An 18,559-nucleotide genomic window follows, 5' to 3' on the forward strand; every position below is an offset into this window, starting at 1 on the left:
TTTCACATTGTTTATTTTTTAATTATTGAAATGATAAAAAGATGCTTCCATCAGAAATTATTCAATAAATTTCTTTATTCGAGTCTTTATTATTATAAAAGTTGTGGAGAATCTAAATAACTTCAGTCTTGTAACGTTTATAAAACAATATATATGTATAACTGCAAAGAAAATGATACGGCGAGGCATTAAAAAGTTATTGTTATTGTTACAATCTAATACAATGCGCGACAGGGAAGAAGGCAGTCGGAAGGTGGACGTTTCTGATTGGTCGAAGTGAAATAAGTTATCCTTACTAACCGGAGTCTACTAGTAGACTGCGAGAACTGTCAGCGCGAAGAAAATCGGAGAAACGCGATGCGCAAAAACCAAGTTGAATTGGCAGTTCTTCGATCCGTTCGGACTACAAATCAGCATTGACAGTAGTATTTAGATTGGGTAACTCGTCGGGAGACTGTTTACGCGGACGGAACGGCCGCGCAGAACTGGCCCGACGACCTAATAATAGTCAACAAGTATCTGTGTTTAAACTGGTTGATAGTTAAACTCGGTCGTAACTCTTTTTATCTGGTTAACAAATTCGTTCGACTTGCAATTGTAAAGCTTCGCGTGACGTCGCGTTATCGTTAGGAATTGAAAGATAACATTTTCTCCGCCGGTAATGCCGTTTCAGGTGTCTTCTTGCCCCATATCGCGGTTACGTAATTCCTCTGCAACATTGTCGTCATTCATTCGCTCTCTCTCTCTCTCTTTCATTCCCGTTGTGCTTACAACTGCGCCAGATCCACCTAACCCTGCTATGAAGTTCAGCCCTGTATTTCTGCGGTTGCAAGAGAAATCGATATGAAACGGTGAAAGAAGAATGGGTAGAAACATAAATGGGAAATAATTATGTAACTCGGGGCACGCGAACCGCTTACAAAAAGCCCAGGGAATTCATTCGTTGGACGAAGTAGCATTACGAAACACCCTTTGATCAACAAGTTCTCTGACCGTCTCTCAGGATCCCTCATTTGCGACACCCGCCCACGCTCTGCGAATTGTGGGAATTCCGTGGAAATTGTGCGCAATAATTACGCAAATGATGTCTCGTTGCAGCGTCGCAGTCCGTCTGGACAAATCTCGCGACATTTTCTAGTGAAACACTTGCCGAATTTCACGCGTTCATGATCTTTAGGCTACCTCCAAGGGAGGAGAGGCGATCCTTGATCGTGGTAATTTGAAATTAATTTTATTTAACCCTCAGCACTCGAATGGTGACTCTGAGACAGAGTTGTGCACAATTACAATTGAATTACTCCATGAATTATAATTACAAAGTAATTGAATTACGTTGTAATTCAGGCATATTGCAATTTATAATTCATATCTTCGTTCAATTTAATTACAATGTAATTCGTAATTGCAATTGGAGTACAATTATAAAATACTATGTGTAATTAGATTACAATGTAATTCGTAATTGCAATTATAGTACAATTATAAAATACTATGTGTAATTAGATTACAATGTAATTCGTAATTGCAATTGGAGTACAATCATAAAATCGCGTTACGTATTATGAAGGAGTATCATAGACAGCAAACAAGTATATGAAAGAAAAACAAAATTACATATATCGCAGTTCTTCAAAGTTCTGGGCTATAATTTGGAACGCTGTATTTTAATTGTATTGGATTTCAATTACACATCTCATACTTAGTAATTGAATTAATTGAAAGATTTGAATTATGTAATTCAGTTACGACGTAATTGAATTACTATACATATAATTGAAATACAATGTAATTCAATTGTGTAATTGACTCTGCTCCGAGGCGCCACTAAAAATCGCGGTACCATTAATTAAAATATTGTTCACATTATTAGATATGTTGGTACCTAATCGATATTACTTAACATTTAAATATTGTACGAGGTATTATATCAATTTCATGTCCACCAAATTTTAAGAAATCATAGAGAATGGAAATGTTTTAGGTCGCAAGAAATGTTTCATTTTCGAGTTAAAATATCTCCGAATGCAAAGGGTTAATATGTAAATATTAATTATGAAAGTGGTCCAAGTAAAAATTTAACCCTTAGCACTCGTATGGTGACTCTGAGGCGCCACAAAAAATTGCTCTACCATTATATGGAATTCATTCAGTGTTAATATCCTTTTCCTTTAAATATCACGAAACAAGAAATATAAATATTACTTACAATTAGACCACTTTCATAATTATGGGCACATATGTGAGTGCAATCCGAAGATTTTCTGCTCCGCGCACCCGGAGTGACACTTCCCGATACGTAACCGTGCAATGGAGCACTTTTAACACGGTCTCGGGGTCAAGAGCTCTTAAATCTTCGTCGAGGGAGCGAGGTCCCCGGAAAACGTCTAAATTTAGCCGTTCTTCTAGTCAATGGGGAACCGACAGCTTCATTGACAAAAGAGACGCCTTTTCTACAGGGTGTCCCGGAAAAAGTGTAAGAAACAAAAAGGGGCGAGTCTAAGCACCTTCTTGCTTCAGCAGTTCGGTGAATCGTCCGGGGTGTACATCTAAAAGTGGAAGGTCTAAATTCGCCTTAATCCTTTCACCGTGAAGGGTTGGACTTTGGTGGTGTTTTCTGTTCTAACGATCCCGGGGCGATTATAGCGGATCCAGTAGGGTGGCTCTTATTTACTCTTGACAAAGATTTTTGTCAAAATTTCTTTTACAGCGCCTCCCAGAGTCGTTTCAAATAATTAAAAAGAATCTGTGCATAGTTTGAGATCTCGCGCTCATAAAATCGTTTAGAAAATATTCAAGAATAACGATTTTATGAGCATTAAATTAATCATTTTAATGTTTAACCCATGTGGGGCACGTTTTCACGTTGTCCGATCGAGCTCAAACTTTGCACAAATTTTTTTTCGAATTATTTGCAACAACTCTGGCGGTGCCGTAAAAGAAATTCAGAAGTCGAAATCAAGAGCCACCCTAGGATCAGAATTAATCATTTGGCTGCTCTTTACTTTACCAGACTCAAAAGTGCCTTTTTTCTATAAATTATGATATATTTGGTATGTAATCCAGTAGATTTGTACCCGGGGCGGCTGCAGATCGAAGTTTCGATCCTGTAGGATCAATAAATACAGGAGTTATGCTTGCTTAAAGTTGAGCAATCTGCAGTGTTTTTGACAGGTAATGGCGCCACCACTTACCGAGTTGGTTGTGATTAGGTCGGGAGAGGAGAGGGCAAGGACCGGTGGTTCTGCTCGATAAACGGCTCGCGGTCGTCACTACAAACCAATATGGAGGCGCCTCTACCTGTCAAAAACACTGCAGATTGCTCAACTTTAAACAAGCATAACTCCTGAACCATTGATCCTACAGGATCGAAATTTCCACCTGCAGCCGCCCCGGGTACAAATCTACTGGATTACATACCAAATACATCATAATTTATAGGAGAAAGGCACGAACTTTGAGTTCGGTAAAGTAAAGTTTACCCAATCATATTTTAATTATAATAATATAAAATTATCATTTTAACCCATTTGAGGCACATTTTCCCGTTATCCGATCCAGTTCGAACTTTGCACAGAGTTTGTTGAAGTATTTGCAACAACCAGGATCGATTATAATAGTCGAGGCAGCAAGGCTCAAATTAGTCACGTGACATTGTGACAAGCGTGGGGATGCTCGCCGCCGGAAAGTGGGGGAACAACGTCGTAGAGGGGGAAGGGTAGAGTGGTAAACAAGTCTTAATCTGGCGACTCCAGCTCGAGGTATCTACAAGGAGAAATGTTTCGTCGGAAACAATGCAGAAACGATTCTTGCGGCAAGAATCATGCTCGGGCGATGCGTGGCACGGGATTAAACGCTCGCGAGTAAAGACATCGCGTAAAAAGAGACTACCGGTCGTATCGCTGTCCTTTGCTCGTATCCTAATTGATATATTGGACGGCCGGATTGAAATAACCGCGATTCTTAGCGGCGCCTCAAAGCTTTCTCACCCAGATACGCTCTCGCTTTTCCTCCGGCAACGTTTATCGTCCGACTATTTCTTCGCAATTAGCCGACGACGCTCGGATTACGAATATACAGGCCAGTTTTACGAGCGACCGGGCGAACACGTGTCTTCGCTGCATCCCCGATACGTTTTTCAAACGGACCCGCCAGAGGTGCATTAAGTGCATTCGCTGCCGGATTAGCCGTGCTGAATGTTTAGTCTTTGCCACGCTTTTGATCTGCCGGGAAAACTAAAGCTGACTATTTCGCATTGTTTCGTGAGAATTTCGGGCATTTGTTCTGTCAGATTTTTAGCCATTTTTGTCGTGATGTGTAGATTGTAGATCATGGATTTTTTTTTGTGTATTTTAATATGCATTTATGACAATGACATGGCGCAATTTGAAACATTGGAGACAGTTAAAAAATTCAAGAATCTATTTCCACAGAGTGGTAAAACCGCTGGACCGACTGGATTGATTTTTTTTGTTGAACAATTGCTGAAGTCGTGAGACAGTTTTGTCACACGTGACAGGCTGCTCAATAAAATGATTGGCTCGCGTGAAATCGCTAAAACTGCACTTTTATTGGTTTTTGTTTTTCTTTTCTTATGACACGGCGCTAGTCGTTTCATTTTCCAGGCGTTCAGATACTTGAAACAGGTTTCAACAATTACTTCGGTTATAGCTTGTGAACATTGGCACACCGAGGTCGTGATTAGAGAAAATCGATGGGAAAAAACAACTGATTCACTCCCGGTAATTGCCTCGGTGCCTTTGATCGATGCTTTTTTTTTTTGCATAATCACCAGTCAATTTTCTGAAGTCTGTCGGACATTCGAAATTGCACAATCTCCTGTTCAATACTTCATCAATACTTCGTCAATACTTCGTCAATATTTTCCACGAATGGCACTGATAGTCAATCTTCATTTGAACGTGGTTTGAAAGATACCAGAATTCTGAGAAAAGAACACAATTTACGGCATACCCACGACTTCTGTGAATTTCTGCAATTTCCGGGAAGTGCCATTCTCTGGTTGAGAATAGCAATAAAGTTACTACGCTAAAAATGTTCAATCATTTTAATGCCCAATGATTGAGGAGTTAAAAATTAATCTGAAAGAGCATGTTCGTACATGTCTCGAACGATTTTGATTACAATACGCCGGAAACTGAAAGTTCACGGCTGAAACTTCCCCGATCGGTTCGCTATTAAAAGTTAGGCTAATTAGTATTCGGCGTGGCGGGGTCCGTCGACTGCGGGACGATGCTTTAGACTTTAGGCAAAGAAAAACCGCTTCCTGAACGGATCTACGGGCCGAGGGTAGACGTCCAGGCCCGCAATTACCGGCGTGCACGCGTGTCAATCCTACGGTTCACTCGCTTTATTGCACGCGATACAAAGAGCAAGAACGTAATAACGTAAAGTATGCGGTTTAATTGGGCTTCTGTGCCGGTGCGCGTTCCCATTAAGCCATTTGCATAGAAGCTGATGACGACCGAGTAGAACGGAGCAGAGCGAAGCGCAGAGTCGGGCCGGGGCGGGCCTGGACCGGGCCGACGCGACGCACCAATGGCCGTTGTAATTTCCACCCCGGCGAATAAATTCGTGAAAATACTGCATTGTGTGCAGCGCCGATAGAATTTCCCGGTTATCTTCGGGGAAGTTTCGTATTTGTCGGGCCACTTGTTAAGTTTAATATCGCAAAGTTCTGTCGTGTTTTCAGGAAAACATTTGGATCGATTTATAAAAATATTTGATGATATAATTTCCATTATTTGTAACAACTTGTCAAATCATGTTTTACAAACAAAATTACCTGGTTATTTAAAATACGACAGACCTTTCCCTCCAACCTAATAAATGGGCCACTTGCATAGTGCAATATTATCTCTTTCCTCAATAATTTTAATAAATGAGAAAGCATATAGGAGCAAAACTGATCACACACACTTTAAACCAGAATAACTTTTTTATGAATGGACCAAACGACTTCAGTTTCTCTGTAAGGCTAGAAGAATTAGTTTAGTTAATGACGTCTAAAAAGTATGTTGAAAAAATGCATTTGGTCGGAATCGTGAAAAACAATAGTAAAAATTGATTTTTACGACTTTTTTAGCTGGGCCAATAACGAAAATTTGAATGATTTGTTTGGTCAACTTGTATAAATTATATACGCTCCGAAAATTTCATTGCAATTGATTAATTGGTTTACGAGTTATAAACGATCAAAAGTGGTGAAATTGCGATTTTTTATTTAAGACATTCTTTCACCACTTTTAATCGTTTATACCTCGTAAACCAATTTCAATGAAATTTTCGGAGCGTATATATTAGGTTGTCCCAAAAGTTTCTTCCAGAATGTGTTCCTTTAATGTCGCTAAATAAATACAAACAATACGATAATCTTTATGTTAATATTTTAGTACTTCTTAATATGAATTTGCATTATGTGCATGCATCGAAAACCAACTCTTTTGGGCAATCTAATATTTATTTAGCAATATTAAAGGATCACATTCCGGAAGAAACTTTTGGGACAACCTAATACTTTATATTGGGTTGGCAAATAAGTTCGTTCGGTTTTTTACATTGCAATAAATCACAAAAAACCGAACGAACTTAGTTGCCAACCCAATACAAGTTGTATACGAACACTTTTGTGGGCCACTGTGCGTCTTTAATTTTTAATATTCTCCTACACTTTTGAATTACATCTACTCAATTTCGCTATAAATGCATAAAGATCCGCTGTCTAGTAATAACAAATAGAAGCAATGCCATCTCTCTACACGAAAAATTACTAATGAATTATTATTATTTATTATTTTTATTTATTAGTAATAATTATTCACTTGGCACACCGTGTACATCGCAGAAGGAGATACCAAAAAGAAAGAAGAAATAAAATTTTACGGAAGCCCGCTTCATTTTCGAGGAACATTATGATTCGATAGGACTTCGCTATAGTATCTGTTCATTGCCTGTCGTTTCTACTCGCCGCAAGCACAAGTGCACGTGTGCCACGGGTACATTGAAAATCAATTTTCTCGTTGAAAATCATTTTCGAAAATGATTTCAGTCGACGTCGGCTCGAGGACCGGGCCGACTGATTTAATTATTAAATCTGTTCGCGCTCGATTCAATCAGCGAAAAATGGAAACAATTTTACGATGGTTTCTTTGGCTCGTTTCGTTTAAATACGTCCGGCTACCATTGACGTAATATTACGTCACTGCGTAAAGTCGCGGAACGATGTAAGAAAATAGTACTATGGAACTGTAAACAAAATTAATAGTTCCGTTTAAACGTATCATTTTGCCTTGTAAATACATTTATCTATCCGTTCGAAAAAACGGACCGTTATCATTATTGGCACTATAAAACTAGTGTTATTATTCCTGATCGATCACGCTTTTTGTTGGCGAAACATGTTGATGGAGAATGACTTGATTGTATCATCTATGTCACTTTTTTCCTGTAGGTTAGAAATGGACACTTCGGTACATTTACGTGACCAATTCTTTCTAAAAGCTACCGGAGGATTTCAGTTATCGTAGATTAAAAAGTTGTTGGGAGCTTTTTTTATTCATTTGAAGGTATTCTGTAATTTATTTTGCATTAATTGTAATAAACTACTGATTATCAACCTGGGTAGGTTAGAAATGGACACTTCGGTACATTTACGTGACAATTCTTTCTAAAAGCTGCCGGAGGATTTCAGTTATCGTAGATTAAATAATTGTTGGAAATTTTTTATTAATTTGAAGGCATTTCGTAATTTATTTTGCATTAATTGTAATAAACTATTGATTATCAGCCTTTTTTCTGTATCGTCAAATTCCTCGCGACAATTTTGCTAAAAAGTAATAGAGAAATATTAACGAAGTTTTGGTCCTATTTACCGGACATAAGAAATTTGATAACAAATTAAATAATTAATTTTTTTATGCCATAGCGCGAAACGAAAAATTTTCTAACTGATGTTTTCTATATCTTAAAGAAAAAATTATTGCAATACTCTTGTTTTCTATACAAAGGGGAACATCAATTTTATTTTTCGAAATAAAGTAACACAAGGTTCTCCATGTTATTTTTATTAATTTCTAAAAAGTTTGCTTCGTGTCCGATAACAGGGTGGGACACGGTATTTTCGCCACGTTTTTATTAGCTCGATTTCTTGTCTGTCCGTTTGTTTGTCTGTTCGGCACAAATTTTCCAATTGGTTTTACGTTTAATAATTACTAAATCTCTCCGAATAATGGCAGCGCGTTAATTGGTCGGTAATTTCCGTTTGAAATACCTCGAAAGTAAAAGATGCAAATGGATCATGCCAGTCCTCGAGCCTCTCCGCGCGTCCAGCATTAATTGGATGTCAATCCGGCCCCAATTTAATCCACGAAATATTCATGCAACAATTACGGAGGCGTACCGGTCGCCTGTTAAATAATAAATGCCGTCGGCAATCAGCCTCGGACTTACCGGCTTGCGACTTCATTTTTAATCGGCCGGATCGCGACCGCGGTAAAGCGCGAAAAATCTATGCGGCGAATAACAAATAACGAACTGTCGCGATCGGTCAAATAAAACGCGTGCTCGCGTGATCGGGACGCTACGACGAAATCGATTTCGTTCGGGAAACTAGGTGTGTGTCAGCGCCATTAGGGCAATCGACGGGACGACGGGTGGGGATGAAAAGGGGTTGAAGAAAGAAAAAAAAACGAATGTTAATTAGCATGGAATTCTGCGAGCGAAAATTGTGATCGTGGTCGTCGTGCGAGCCTGTTGCGTGGTGGCGAGCTGCGAAAGTAGGTAAATGGGTGTTCGCGTGATGCGTGGACGACGTCAATGGGCTTGTAATCGCATGAACATTATAAATATATATAAGAGCGGGACGAACGTTAACGCGGCGGCGGCTGTAAATTACGTAAGAACCACGAACCCGTTCGGGTTAATTGTCCGGGCGCCGTTTTCATCGTAATCGCCAACGGCCTTTGCTGTTCGAACCAGCTCCGAAAGAAAGGAAAATTTCGACACACTGTGGATCAACACACTTGCTGATCAATTTGCAATGTTTTTAGACGTATTTCAAGAATGTGGAGTTAAATGTAATTTTATTCTCAGTGTGGTAGTAGCCTTTGTAGATCTGGAATAAATAGAAATCGTACTGAATTGTGTCGAATGTTATGTTTTAGTATTTATCAAAAATAAACATCTTCAACCTAAATTGCAACAAACTGAAATGAAAAAGAAATTGACTTTCTTTCCTAATACATTTAATACGTATTCCCCGGACGTCCGCGGGAATGATCGCAGTGACGACCCCGAGCCACACAAACCGCATGCAACCGCTTTAAAAAGCGATGTTCGCGTGATAATAATAAGAGATCAATGATACACACACTTCGCCGTACCGTTAGGTGCAAACGTGACCTGGTTGCATTTGCGAGAGCTCGAAAAGTCGCGACGATTATTTTTGAAGGATCACGTTCCTCTTGACGCACTTCGGCTCGCGCAAGAAATATTAAACCGGGGGAAATACGTGTGTGCGCGGTGTGTGTGCACTGCCTCCGGACGATGTCGTTGTATCTCTTATTATTATTATTGCTAGCTTTATGGCTCCGAGGGACATTATTGGTGACAATATCGTATCGCACGCTATTATTGGTTTGCGAGAGAAATATGCCTGTCTTATTCGTCGTGTTTTGTTTCCTCGAATACTCCGTCTGAAGGTTATTGGGCATCGAATGTTCCTATATCTTCAGCAACTATAAATATGAAGATATTTCGTAAGGTTGTTTAGTTACTGTTAAATAGGAAGATCATTATGCGCTGCACGCTATTATTGGCTCGGAGACATATTTCCTTATCCATCGTTTTATTCTTTTTCAGGACTCCATCTCAAGGTTATATTGCGAACTAAATATTCTAATATTTTCTGTAATTGTAATATCACGATATTTAATAATATTGCACGCTTCCATCGACTTTGAGAAACTCAAGAAAATAGTTCCATTGTTATTCGTTGCTTTATTGCATCAAGAACAGCAATCGAAAATTACCACCATTGAAACATTTCAATATATTTTTGATAATTATAATATTATGAATATTCTTTAGATATTATTAAATAGGAAAACTACTATTACTATTAAATCATTAGATCTGTTATTGGTTGCTTTATTGCATCAAGAGCAGTATATTAAAATTATCAAAACACTGAAACATTTCTTATATCTTGAATATTTAAAAAGAAGCTAGTGTTCAACTAGAAAACTGCAAATTATTCAATGTGGGCGTGTTGCGGCGCCGCCATCTTAAATATGCTGGAACCGGACAGAGCAAGTAGACAAAAAATATAGAATTTAGTATTAATATTTTTGATGAGAGACAATAGCTTCGTTCTAGCAGGACGAAAAATGTGTTGTAATTTTTTTGTAATTGTTGGGTGGGAGGTCGATCACCATCACCATCTTTTCAACGACCACGTCGCCGTCGAGTCACGGCTTTGTGTCCGACAAAGGCCATCGAGGAGCCGAGCGGTCCCAGAATTAACTTCGTTCATTAATTTGCAAATGTATTCGGGCTAGAAGCGCCACGCCATTGGCTGCGATGCCGTAATACGTTTATGACGCTTTAAAGATGAATGAACCGTGCATTCCGTGCGAGACCTACCGCGATTATTTTCTCGAATACTTTCCCCCGTGTGCTAGACACTCGGCTCTCCCGAGTACCGTTCCTATTTTCGCCGAGGAAAATCTCGGAAATTTCAAATTTTCCAACTAGCCGCGATTCTCTCTCCGTGCGGGTTAATAAATAAAATTCAGCTCGCGGCCACGCCCCTCTCTCGCTCTCTAATAATACAACAGAAATCTCATTTATTCATACCGTTAACAACAAGAAGGAAACACTGACGACTGTAACCTGCTTGATTGATCGATTTTCTCGATTTAGCTCGTAACTCTTTTATTACCACGAACGTCATTTCAATACTCCAAGGACACGCTGCACGCGTAAGAAGCTTAAAAAGTCGCCGCAGAAAAAGAGAATCGATCTGCTACGCTGTTGCACTGATGCGTCTCAATTCGCATGACTTCCCCCGGCAGATTTATGGACCCAGTTTCGCTCAAATAATGGCACGACGGTTTTTATTTAACGACGGAACTGCCGGATGCGTCGCAACGATGGCCGCCTCCGGATTTTTTATTCCGCTGTTTCCGAGATTGCGAAGATGCTCTCGTGAATGCGGTTATTTATTCGGCCGTGGATTGTCGTAAAAATCGCGCTGAATCCGAACGAGGACTGTTATTTTTGCGATGCTCAAGGGGCTCGGACGTTTATCATTTCTTTTTCAGTAACTGAACAAAACGTTTCGAACTGTGTGACTTTGTCCATACGTTTATACATGTTTTTTGGGAACGTTCGGAATTTATGAGAAAATCTTTTATGCTGTACTTTGAGATCGAAGAACATTTTCCACGTCAAACGGTTCAATTTTTTAAAAACAGCGAATAACTCTGCCGTTTTTTAATATTTCGTTGTGAGCAAAAGGTGCAATAAAGTTAAGGGCTGCTCTTTAAATTATGATCTATTTGGTATGTAATCCAGTAGATTTGTACCCGGGGCGGCTACAGATCGAAGTTTCGATCCCGTAGGATCAATGGTTCAGGAGTTATGCTTGCTTAAAGTTGAGCAACCCGCAGTGTTTTTGACAGGTAAGTCCGCCGCCATATTGGTAGTGACGGTCGCGCGCCGCTTACCGAGTTGGTTGGTGATTAGGTGTGGGTGGGGGCAAGGACCGGCGGTTCTGCTCGGTAAGCGGCTTGCAGTCGTCACTACAAACCAATATGGCGGCGCCTTTACCTGTCAAAAACACTGTAGATTGCTCAACTTTAAGCAAGCATAACTCCTGAACCATTGTTCCTACAGGATCGAAACTTCGATCTGCAGCCGCCCCAGGTACAAATCTACTGGATTACATACCAAATACATGATAATTTATAGGAGAGAGGAACAAATTTTGAGTCCGGCAAAGTAAAGTTTAGCCGGAACCGCAATTTTTCACTCCGTAGTTGTTCTTAGAAGTATTCCTAAAGGCTCATGTTTAGATGTTGAAGATGGTCTGCAGTTTGATTTTGGGGTTGAAACAGGAGTCGCTTTTAAAAAGCGATTTCCATCGGAATAACGTGCAGAGAGTATCGCTAATTTTCTGACGTGGCTTCTGAATCATGCCCGCGTCTTATCCAAGCGGCGAATTTGGCGAGACCCTTCGGTCGAACCCTCGGTAAAACGTGGGGAAAGGGAGCGAACCCTTCGGGCTTCCGGTAGTAGATCGGATGAGCGAGTGCACACGGTCGCGGAAATGTAATCAGTTGCTCACGGATCCGCGAAAACCGTGGCGACATTCTCCGCTTTCCCGGCTCCTTGCCCTTTTTACTCGGCGGCGATCGATGACGGACGCGTTTCGAGGAAATTTCGTCCCCCTCTTTTACTACCCTCCTGCATCCCCTACACCCCCGCATCCCTCTATCTCTTTCTCTCTCCCTCTTCACGATGACGAGACGGAGCATCCTTCGAAAGTTGAAAGCCGATTGGAGTATGTGCGCTCGAATCGCCGCGAACGAAAGAGGATGTTAACCCACTTGCAGAATCTAGTTTCGCGTAGATCCCGGACGAGAGGACCTCGCCAATTAAAAAGTAAAATAGAAATCCCGGCCTCGGAAATTTCATCTCGGCGATTCGGAGAACGTGCTGAAAATATTACGTGTTAACGCTTCATCCAGCGAAAGCTTGTTAACAGGATTTTTCGTGATTCTGCTGTACCAAGAAGCACGAAAATCCGCTTTCAAACTATGGTTCCAGAAAAAGTTTTATTTACCCTTATTTTGAAACTCATTAACAAATGAGTTTATCAGTTATTTCACATCACGTTGTTTTCAACTGAATGAATTCAATGTAATATTTACGATATGTATTGTTAAAGATGAACCCCGTCAGTCTTCAAATAATAACATTGAAGAAATAGACCACACGTTGTACAATGACTAATGCCAAATAAGTCATTAGACAAGATAAGTCGAAATATCAAAATCGTTATTTTCGAGGTACATAGTATTGTTGAATAAACCCATAAGTAAACATCTTAATATCTTTGAATATTAATTTAAAAACGCTACGAACTTTCGGTCAACCCTATACATTGAAGAGAACGTATAACAATATTCTGAAATTCTTCGAACGTCTTCCCACATCTACAATGAAATCATAATCAGCAACACCTGTCATTTGGAAAATTTTCAATTTTGCGCCGCTTCCGAAAAGATTGTATTGTATTTAAGTCCGTGTGTATTCACATAAATTGAATGGAAATTATTTCATACTTTTTAGTGCATTTTTTAGTATGATACGTTTTTTCGAAGTCGGTTTAATTCTTTTTTATAAAATTTTTATAATAAATGCATAAAATCCGCAAGAGAGAGAGAGAGAGTGTAGCAATTATGCATGAATGATCGACGAGAAGCACAACTTTTGCAAACACTCTACCGGAACACTTCGCCAGAGAAGCATGAAAAAACATCTAAACAAAATAAACGTCTGCGATTCATTTGCAGCGAAATGAGAAGAGGAGGGAGAATTGTAAAACGCAAAATGGGGGAACAGTAAAAAAAATCGTAACAAAGTTTACAGGTTTCTGGGCGCACGAAGGTAGAAGATGTTCTCGGAGGAGAGGAAGTAAGGCTTTGTTTAACGTCTGTAAAATTTCGTTGCACCCCCGCACAGGCCCCGGATTCGTGTCGGCGCGGCTGTTCACAGGGAGAGAGCAAGCATCCTTCGGAAGCTCTGAAAGCCGATTGGAGCATGTGCGCTTGAATCGCGACGAACGAAAGACGACGTTAACCCACTTATACAATCGAGTTTCACGCAGGCTGCGCCGTAATTCGCGCCGCGAACAGGGTGACAACACCTACCGACGTAGGAATAAATCGAAGATGAGATTCTTTTGTCGATGCTGCCGCCGGCCCCGATGAAATGAGGTTCTCGGACCATCTACATTCTACATCGCGCGGAATTGCGAGTCGTTGAAATGGAGCTTTTATCTGCGATTCGTAGGTGAGATTTCAATCTGCAGTGACGAGGAAATTCAAATATCCTTTTTTAACGCGTTAATCTTTTGACCCTTTTGTTCGAGTCACCACTAAAAAGTGTTATTCCGTTATACAGTATTATTTACTTTATTAAATATGTTGCTATCAGATCGATTACTACACATTTCAGTATTGTATGAGGTATTATATCAATTTCATATCCATAAAATGGAAAAAGTCATATACAATGGAACAGAGTTGGTCATGAATCGATTAAAGTTTTAATCAAGATTGATTGATTAATGTGTACGATTGAAAAAGGTAATCATTGATGAAGTTAATCGTCAATCGTTGATTAAAAAAAGAAATCGTCGGAAAATCGGAAACTGATTCCATTGATTGATGAAGTTAATCGTCAATCGTTGATGAATAAAAGAAATCATCGCAAAAAAAAAAACATAAAAGCACGTACACAGAGTTTGTGTTATAGACCAAATGACAATGCACCTAAACTCAGTTTACATTTTTTTCAGTATTCATGTAGTTTTGATTCCGTATTTCATTTCGAAATTTCAGCAATTAATCATTAATCAATTACCTGATTGACGATTACAATTGAAAGAAACGTAATTTGTTAATCGCAATAACCGACTAAAGTAGAAATTTAACAGTTATTCCCAATTAACGATTAATAAGTATTTAATCTACAACATGATAAAATAAATAATCATTGACCAATCGTGTCTCTCTTGCAACTCAACACTGCATTCATAAAATTCATGAAATTCATACGACTCATAAAATCCACAGTCTAGTCTCCTATTTGAAAATGAAACATTTCTTCGGACCTAGAATAATTCCATTGCAGAGTTGGGAAAAAATTTAATCAAAGATTGACGAATAAATTTCTTCTTCAATCGTTAATCGCACTTAACAACTAAACTAGGAGATTAATTGTTAATTGTGATTAACGATTAAAGTAGAAATTTATTCGTCAATCGTTGATTAAATTTTTGCCCAACTCGGGAATGGAATTATTCTAGGTCCGAAGAAATGTTTTATTTTCAAATAGGAGACTAGACTGCGGATTTTATGAATCGTACAAATTTCATGAATCTTATGGATGCAGTGTTGAGTCGCAAGAGAAGCACGATTGGTCAATCATTATTTATTATCACGTTGTAGTGTGCAGTACCTATACATTCATTCAAGTTAAAGTAGCTCCGACTGCAAAGAGTTAAGGATTGATTAAGAAACAGGGGACTAGACTGCGGATTTTATGAATCGTATGAATTTCATGAATATTATGGATGCAGTGTCGAGTCGCAAGAGAAGCACGATTGGTCAATCATTATTTATTATCAGGTTGTAGTGTGCAGTACCTAGACATTCATTCAAGTTAAAGTAGCTCCGACTGCAAAGAGTTAAGGATTGATTAAGAAACAGGGGACTAGACTGCGGATTTTATGAATCGTATGAATTTCATGAATATTATGGATGCAGTGTCGAGTCGCAAGAGAAGCACGATTGGTCTATCGTTATCTATTATCATGTTGTAGTGTGCAGTACCTATACATTCATTGAAGTTAAAGTAGCTCCGACTGCAAGGGGTTAAGTGACCCTTGTTCTGCATAAAACTCCACATTCTCTCGTGCTCATAATTGGAAGCTTAATTAGAGACAGTGTTGGAGAAAAATGTTGCACTTCGACTGGAGCCGAAACAGTTCGTGGATTAAACGAGCCATTAAAATGTTGATACGTTTTTATCAGTTTAAATTGTATCGGAGTGGCTCCCTTAACAGCCGAAGTGGCGGTGCACGGTCTTCAAACTTCAGCTTCGTCGAAACTGCGAGAACTAATAATTACGGGTTCGCAATACGGAACCACTTCACCTGCGGTTAGGCGAACTTGAAAACTATTTTCAACTACGCCCGGCCGCGTATTGATTATCCGCGAAACCGTTTCTGTTCGCGTGTACCCGTTCGCCAAAAATTGACTGTCTGTTTCGTTATCAACTTCCTTCTTCCCTCTCCCTTTCGATGTCTCTGCTCGTTTGATAGACAAATTTTGTTGTTTGTTGACGAATGCAATTTTTCAGAAAATTCTGCAGAAAGGGGTTGAAACTATCGGATTTTATTTTTCTATGAAACGGATGCCGCTGCGTTTCAATCGAGATTGAAATAGCTTTCCCATCAAGTCTTTCCTCGAACTGCGATTGTTTATCGAGCCGATTGTGTTAAGAGCGAGCCGCTGCTGTGGCCAACATTGTTCGATTGATTGTATTTGTATAAAATGGAAATTTCTGTTCGCTAGAGACGCAGGATGCTTTGTGTTATCGCTCCATAGAAATAGATTGCGTGTCGCAGTGACACCAACGAATGGTGGTAGCGTAAAAATGGTTTCAGATGTTAAAACCGTGATCACGTGGCCCGTGGATCCTTGAACAGATCCATTGGCACGCGCGAGCAGACACAATCGAACCACACTAACTACAACAACATTCGAACGAGTACGGGCGAAACCGTTCGATCGATGAGAAATTAATTACGAGAAACAAGGGCTCGATGTTTCGTTCATCATTAAATTGCTTTTCATTTGTTTCCAGGGGGTGGTGACAGCAACAAGGGTAAGAGCAAAAAATGGCGGAAGATACTTCAGTTCCCCCATATCTCCCAGTGCATCGGCCTAAAAGATAAATTGGGTAAGTCCCATCACATTGTTAAACAATTTTATATCGCTCCGAAAATTCTCGCTTTCTCGTAATACTCTGGGCGGAGCAATGAATTAGGGGTGGGCCAACAGACACCATCAAACAGTTCTGAAACTTTTCTAAAACATAATCAGCAGAGGACACTAGATCTTATCTTGAATTACTATCAAACTTGTTTTTCTCGTAATGGACGGGACAATGGGCGTGGCTAAATCGCGATTCATCAAATTAAACATTCACAGAGTTAAAAGACAGTTGTCGAATCGTTCTTCAAAATTTTCATCGACACATCGTGTTTATTAACAAAGTGTTTATTAACAAAATCTAATCAGTAGGCAGGCTGAAGCGTTAAGGGGCGGAGCATTGGGCGGGACAATGGGCGTAGCTAAATCGTGATTCATAAAAATAAATTCGTTCTTCAACATTTTCATCGAAGTATCGTGTTTATTAACAAAATCTAATCAGTAGGCAGGACGAAGCGTTAAGGGGCGGGACAATGGGCGTAGCTAAATCGCGATTCATCAAAATAAATAGGTTCTTCAAAATTTTCATCGAAATATCGTGTTTATTAAACAAATCTAGTCGGTAGGCAGAAGCGTTAGGAGACGGGGCAAAGGATTATGCTCCACACGCGTTCGCTAATACTCGCCGTTGCTACCATAATCAAACTATCCTCGCACCTGTGTCTCCCAAACGTGTATTCCTACGATAAATAGCGAGCATGTTCGTTAACGAGACGATTCAGGCATTACGTTATTTAATCCTCCTATTCTAATCCGCCGGTGATAACGATAATAAGTAGACACCGATGAGAGGGGTAAAGCGAGAGACTACATCCCGAGCAGACACGTTGATTAAAATATCGAGCATATGGCGGTCGAACCAGTTCGATGGATTCTCTGTCGATCTACAGGTTGTTCAAAATGTCCGCCACCAAAAATGATAATCCTACAAAATCTTTTCGTTCCTTATTTTGTTGTCATTCTGTAAATCGACAGCGTTCTTTGTATTGCTCTTTAAATCCGAAGAATCTGATCTCGCCACCCTGTCGACGACCGGGTCAACGTGGACCCAGCAAATTTTTTGCAGAATTTTCTACATTTAATTGTCTAGTGCCCATTATTCTCAATTATTAATGTTACTATTGATTTCAATAATGAATACGGGTCAAGATATTGTTCGAAAAAGATTATCAAATATTGTTTTATAGTTCCAGCTACCGACAGATCGGCCTAAACCGTGAAATGAAACATGATATTGTTTTCACGAGTTTCTGGGTAAAGATAACGCGAAAAGTGATCGACGTATCGTCAAATGAACAAGCATTTGCCGTTCCTCAAAGGGGCCGCCAAATGATCAGACGTAATCCAAGCGAGTCTCTCTGCAAATTCTCTTGGGAGGCCGTGCAAACACTGAAAACGTGAATTCGATCCGAGTCGTGTAGTATTTGCCGAGACGACTATTAGTTCATCCGACTTGAACCACGATAAATCCGAGCGGTTCGTTCTGATCGTGCACCGCGATACTTTTCAAACCCTGAAGACGCTCGCTGCTCGACCGACAACCATAAAAATACCATAGGGGCTGAAGAAGTCGTTCCTCCTTTTACCCCGGATTCCTCGTAAAACTTTTATTTTCTTAGCAGGACCCTCCGAAACTCTTGAAGTAGACCGCGAATGTTTGCACTCGGCCAATTAGCGGGTTTATTATGCTAAAAATAAATTAGGAACGCAAGGCAACATTAAACGGGGACCACAAATTTAAGGAAGGTTGAGACAAC

The 18,559-nt window shown here is 39.8% G+C and overlaps 1 protein-coding gene across 3 annotated transcripts in view; it reads left to right on the plus strand.

Annotated features, from left to right (window-relative positions):
* The window catches only part of Gprk2 (G protein-coupled receptor kinase 2), a 34,520-nt gene that overhangs the window by 1,285 nt on the left and 14,676 nt on the right, over positions 1-18,559 (plus strand). For all 3 annotated transcript variants that reach the window (XR_013010566.1, XM_076439549.1, XM_076439550.1), the window contains exon 2: positions 16,675-16,770. Coding sequence is in view for 2 of the 3 variants with exons in the window: in XM_076439549.1 (XP_076295664.1) it covers positions 16,675-16,770 (96 nt within the window). In the remaining variant the exon portion in view is untranslated. The remainder of the gene's footprint in view (positions 1-16,674; positions 16,771-18,559) is intronic.

The sequence above is a fragment of the Lasioglossum baleicum genome, chromosome 15 (genome assembly GCF_051020765.1).
Source record: "Lasioglossum baleicum chromosome 15, iyLasBale1, whole genome shotgun sequence".
NCBI lineage: Eukaryota > Metazoa > Arthropoda > Insecta > Hymenoptera > Halictidae > Lasioglossum > Lasioglossum baleicum.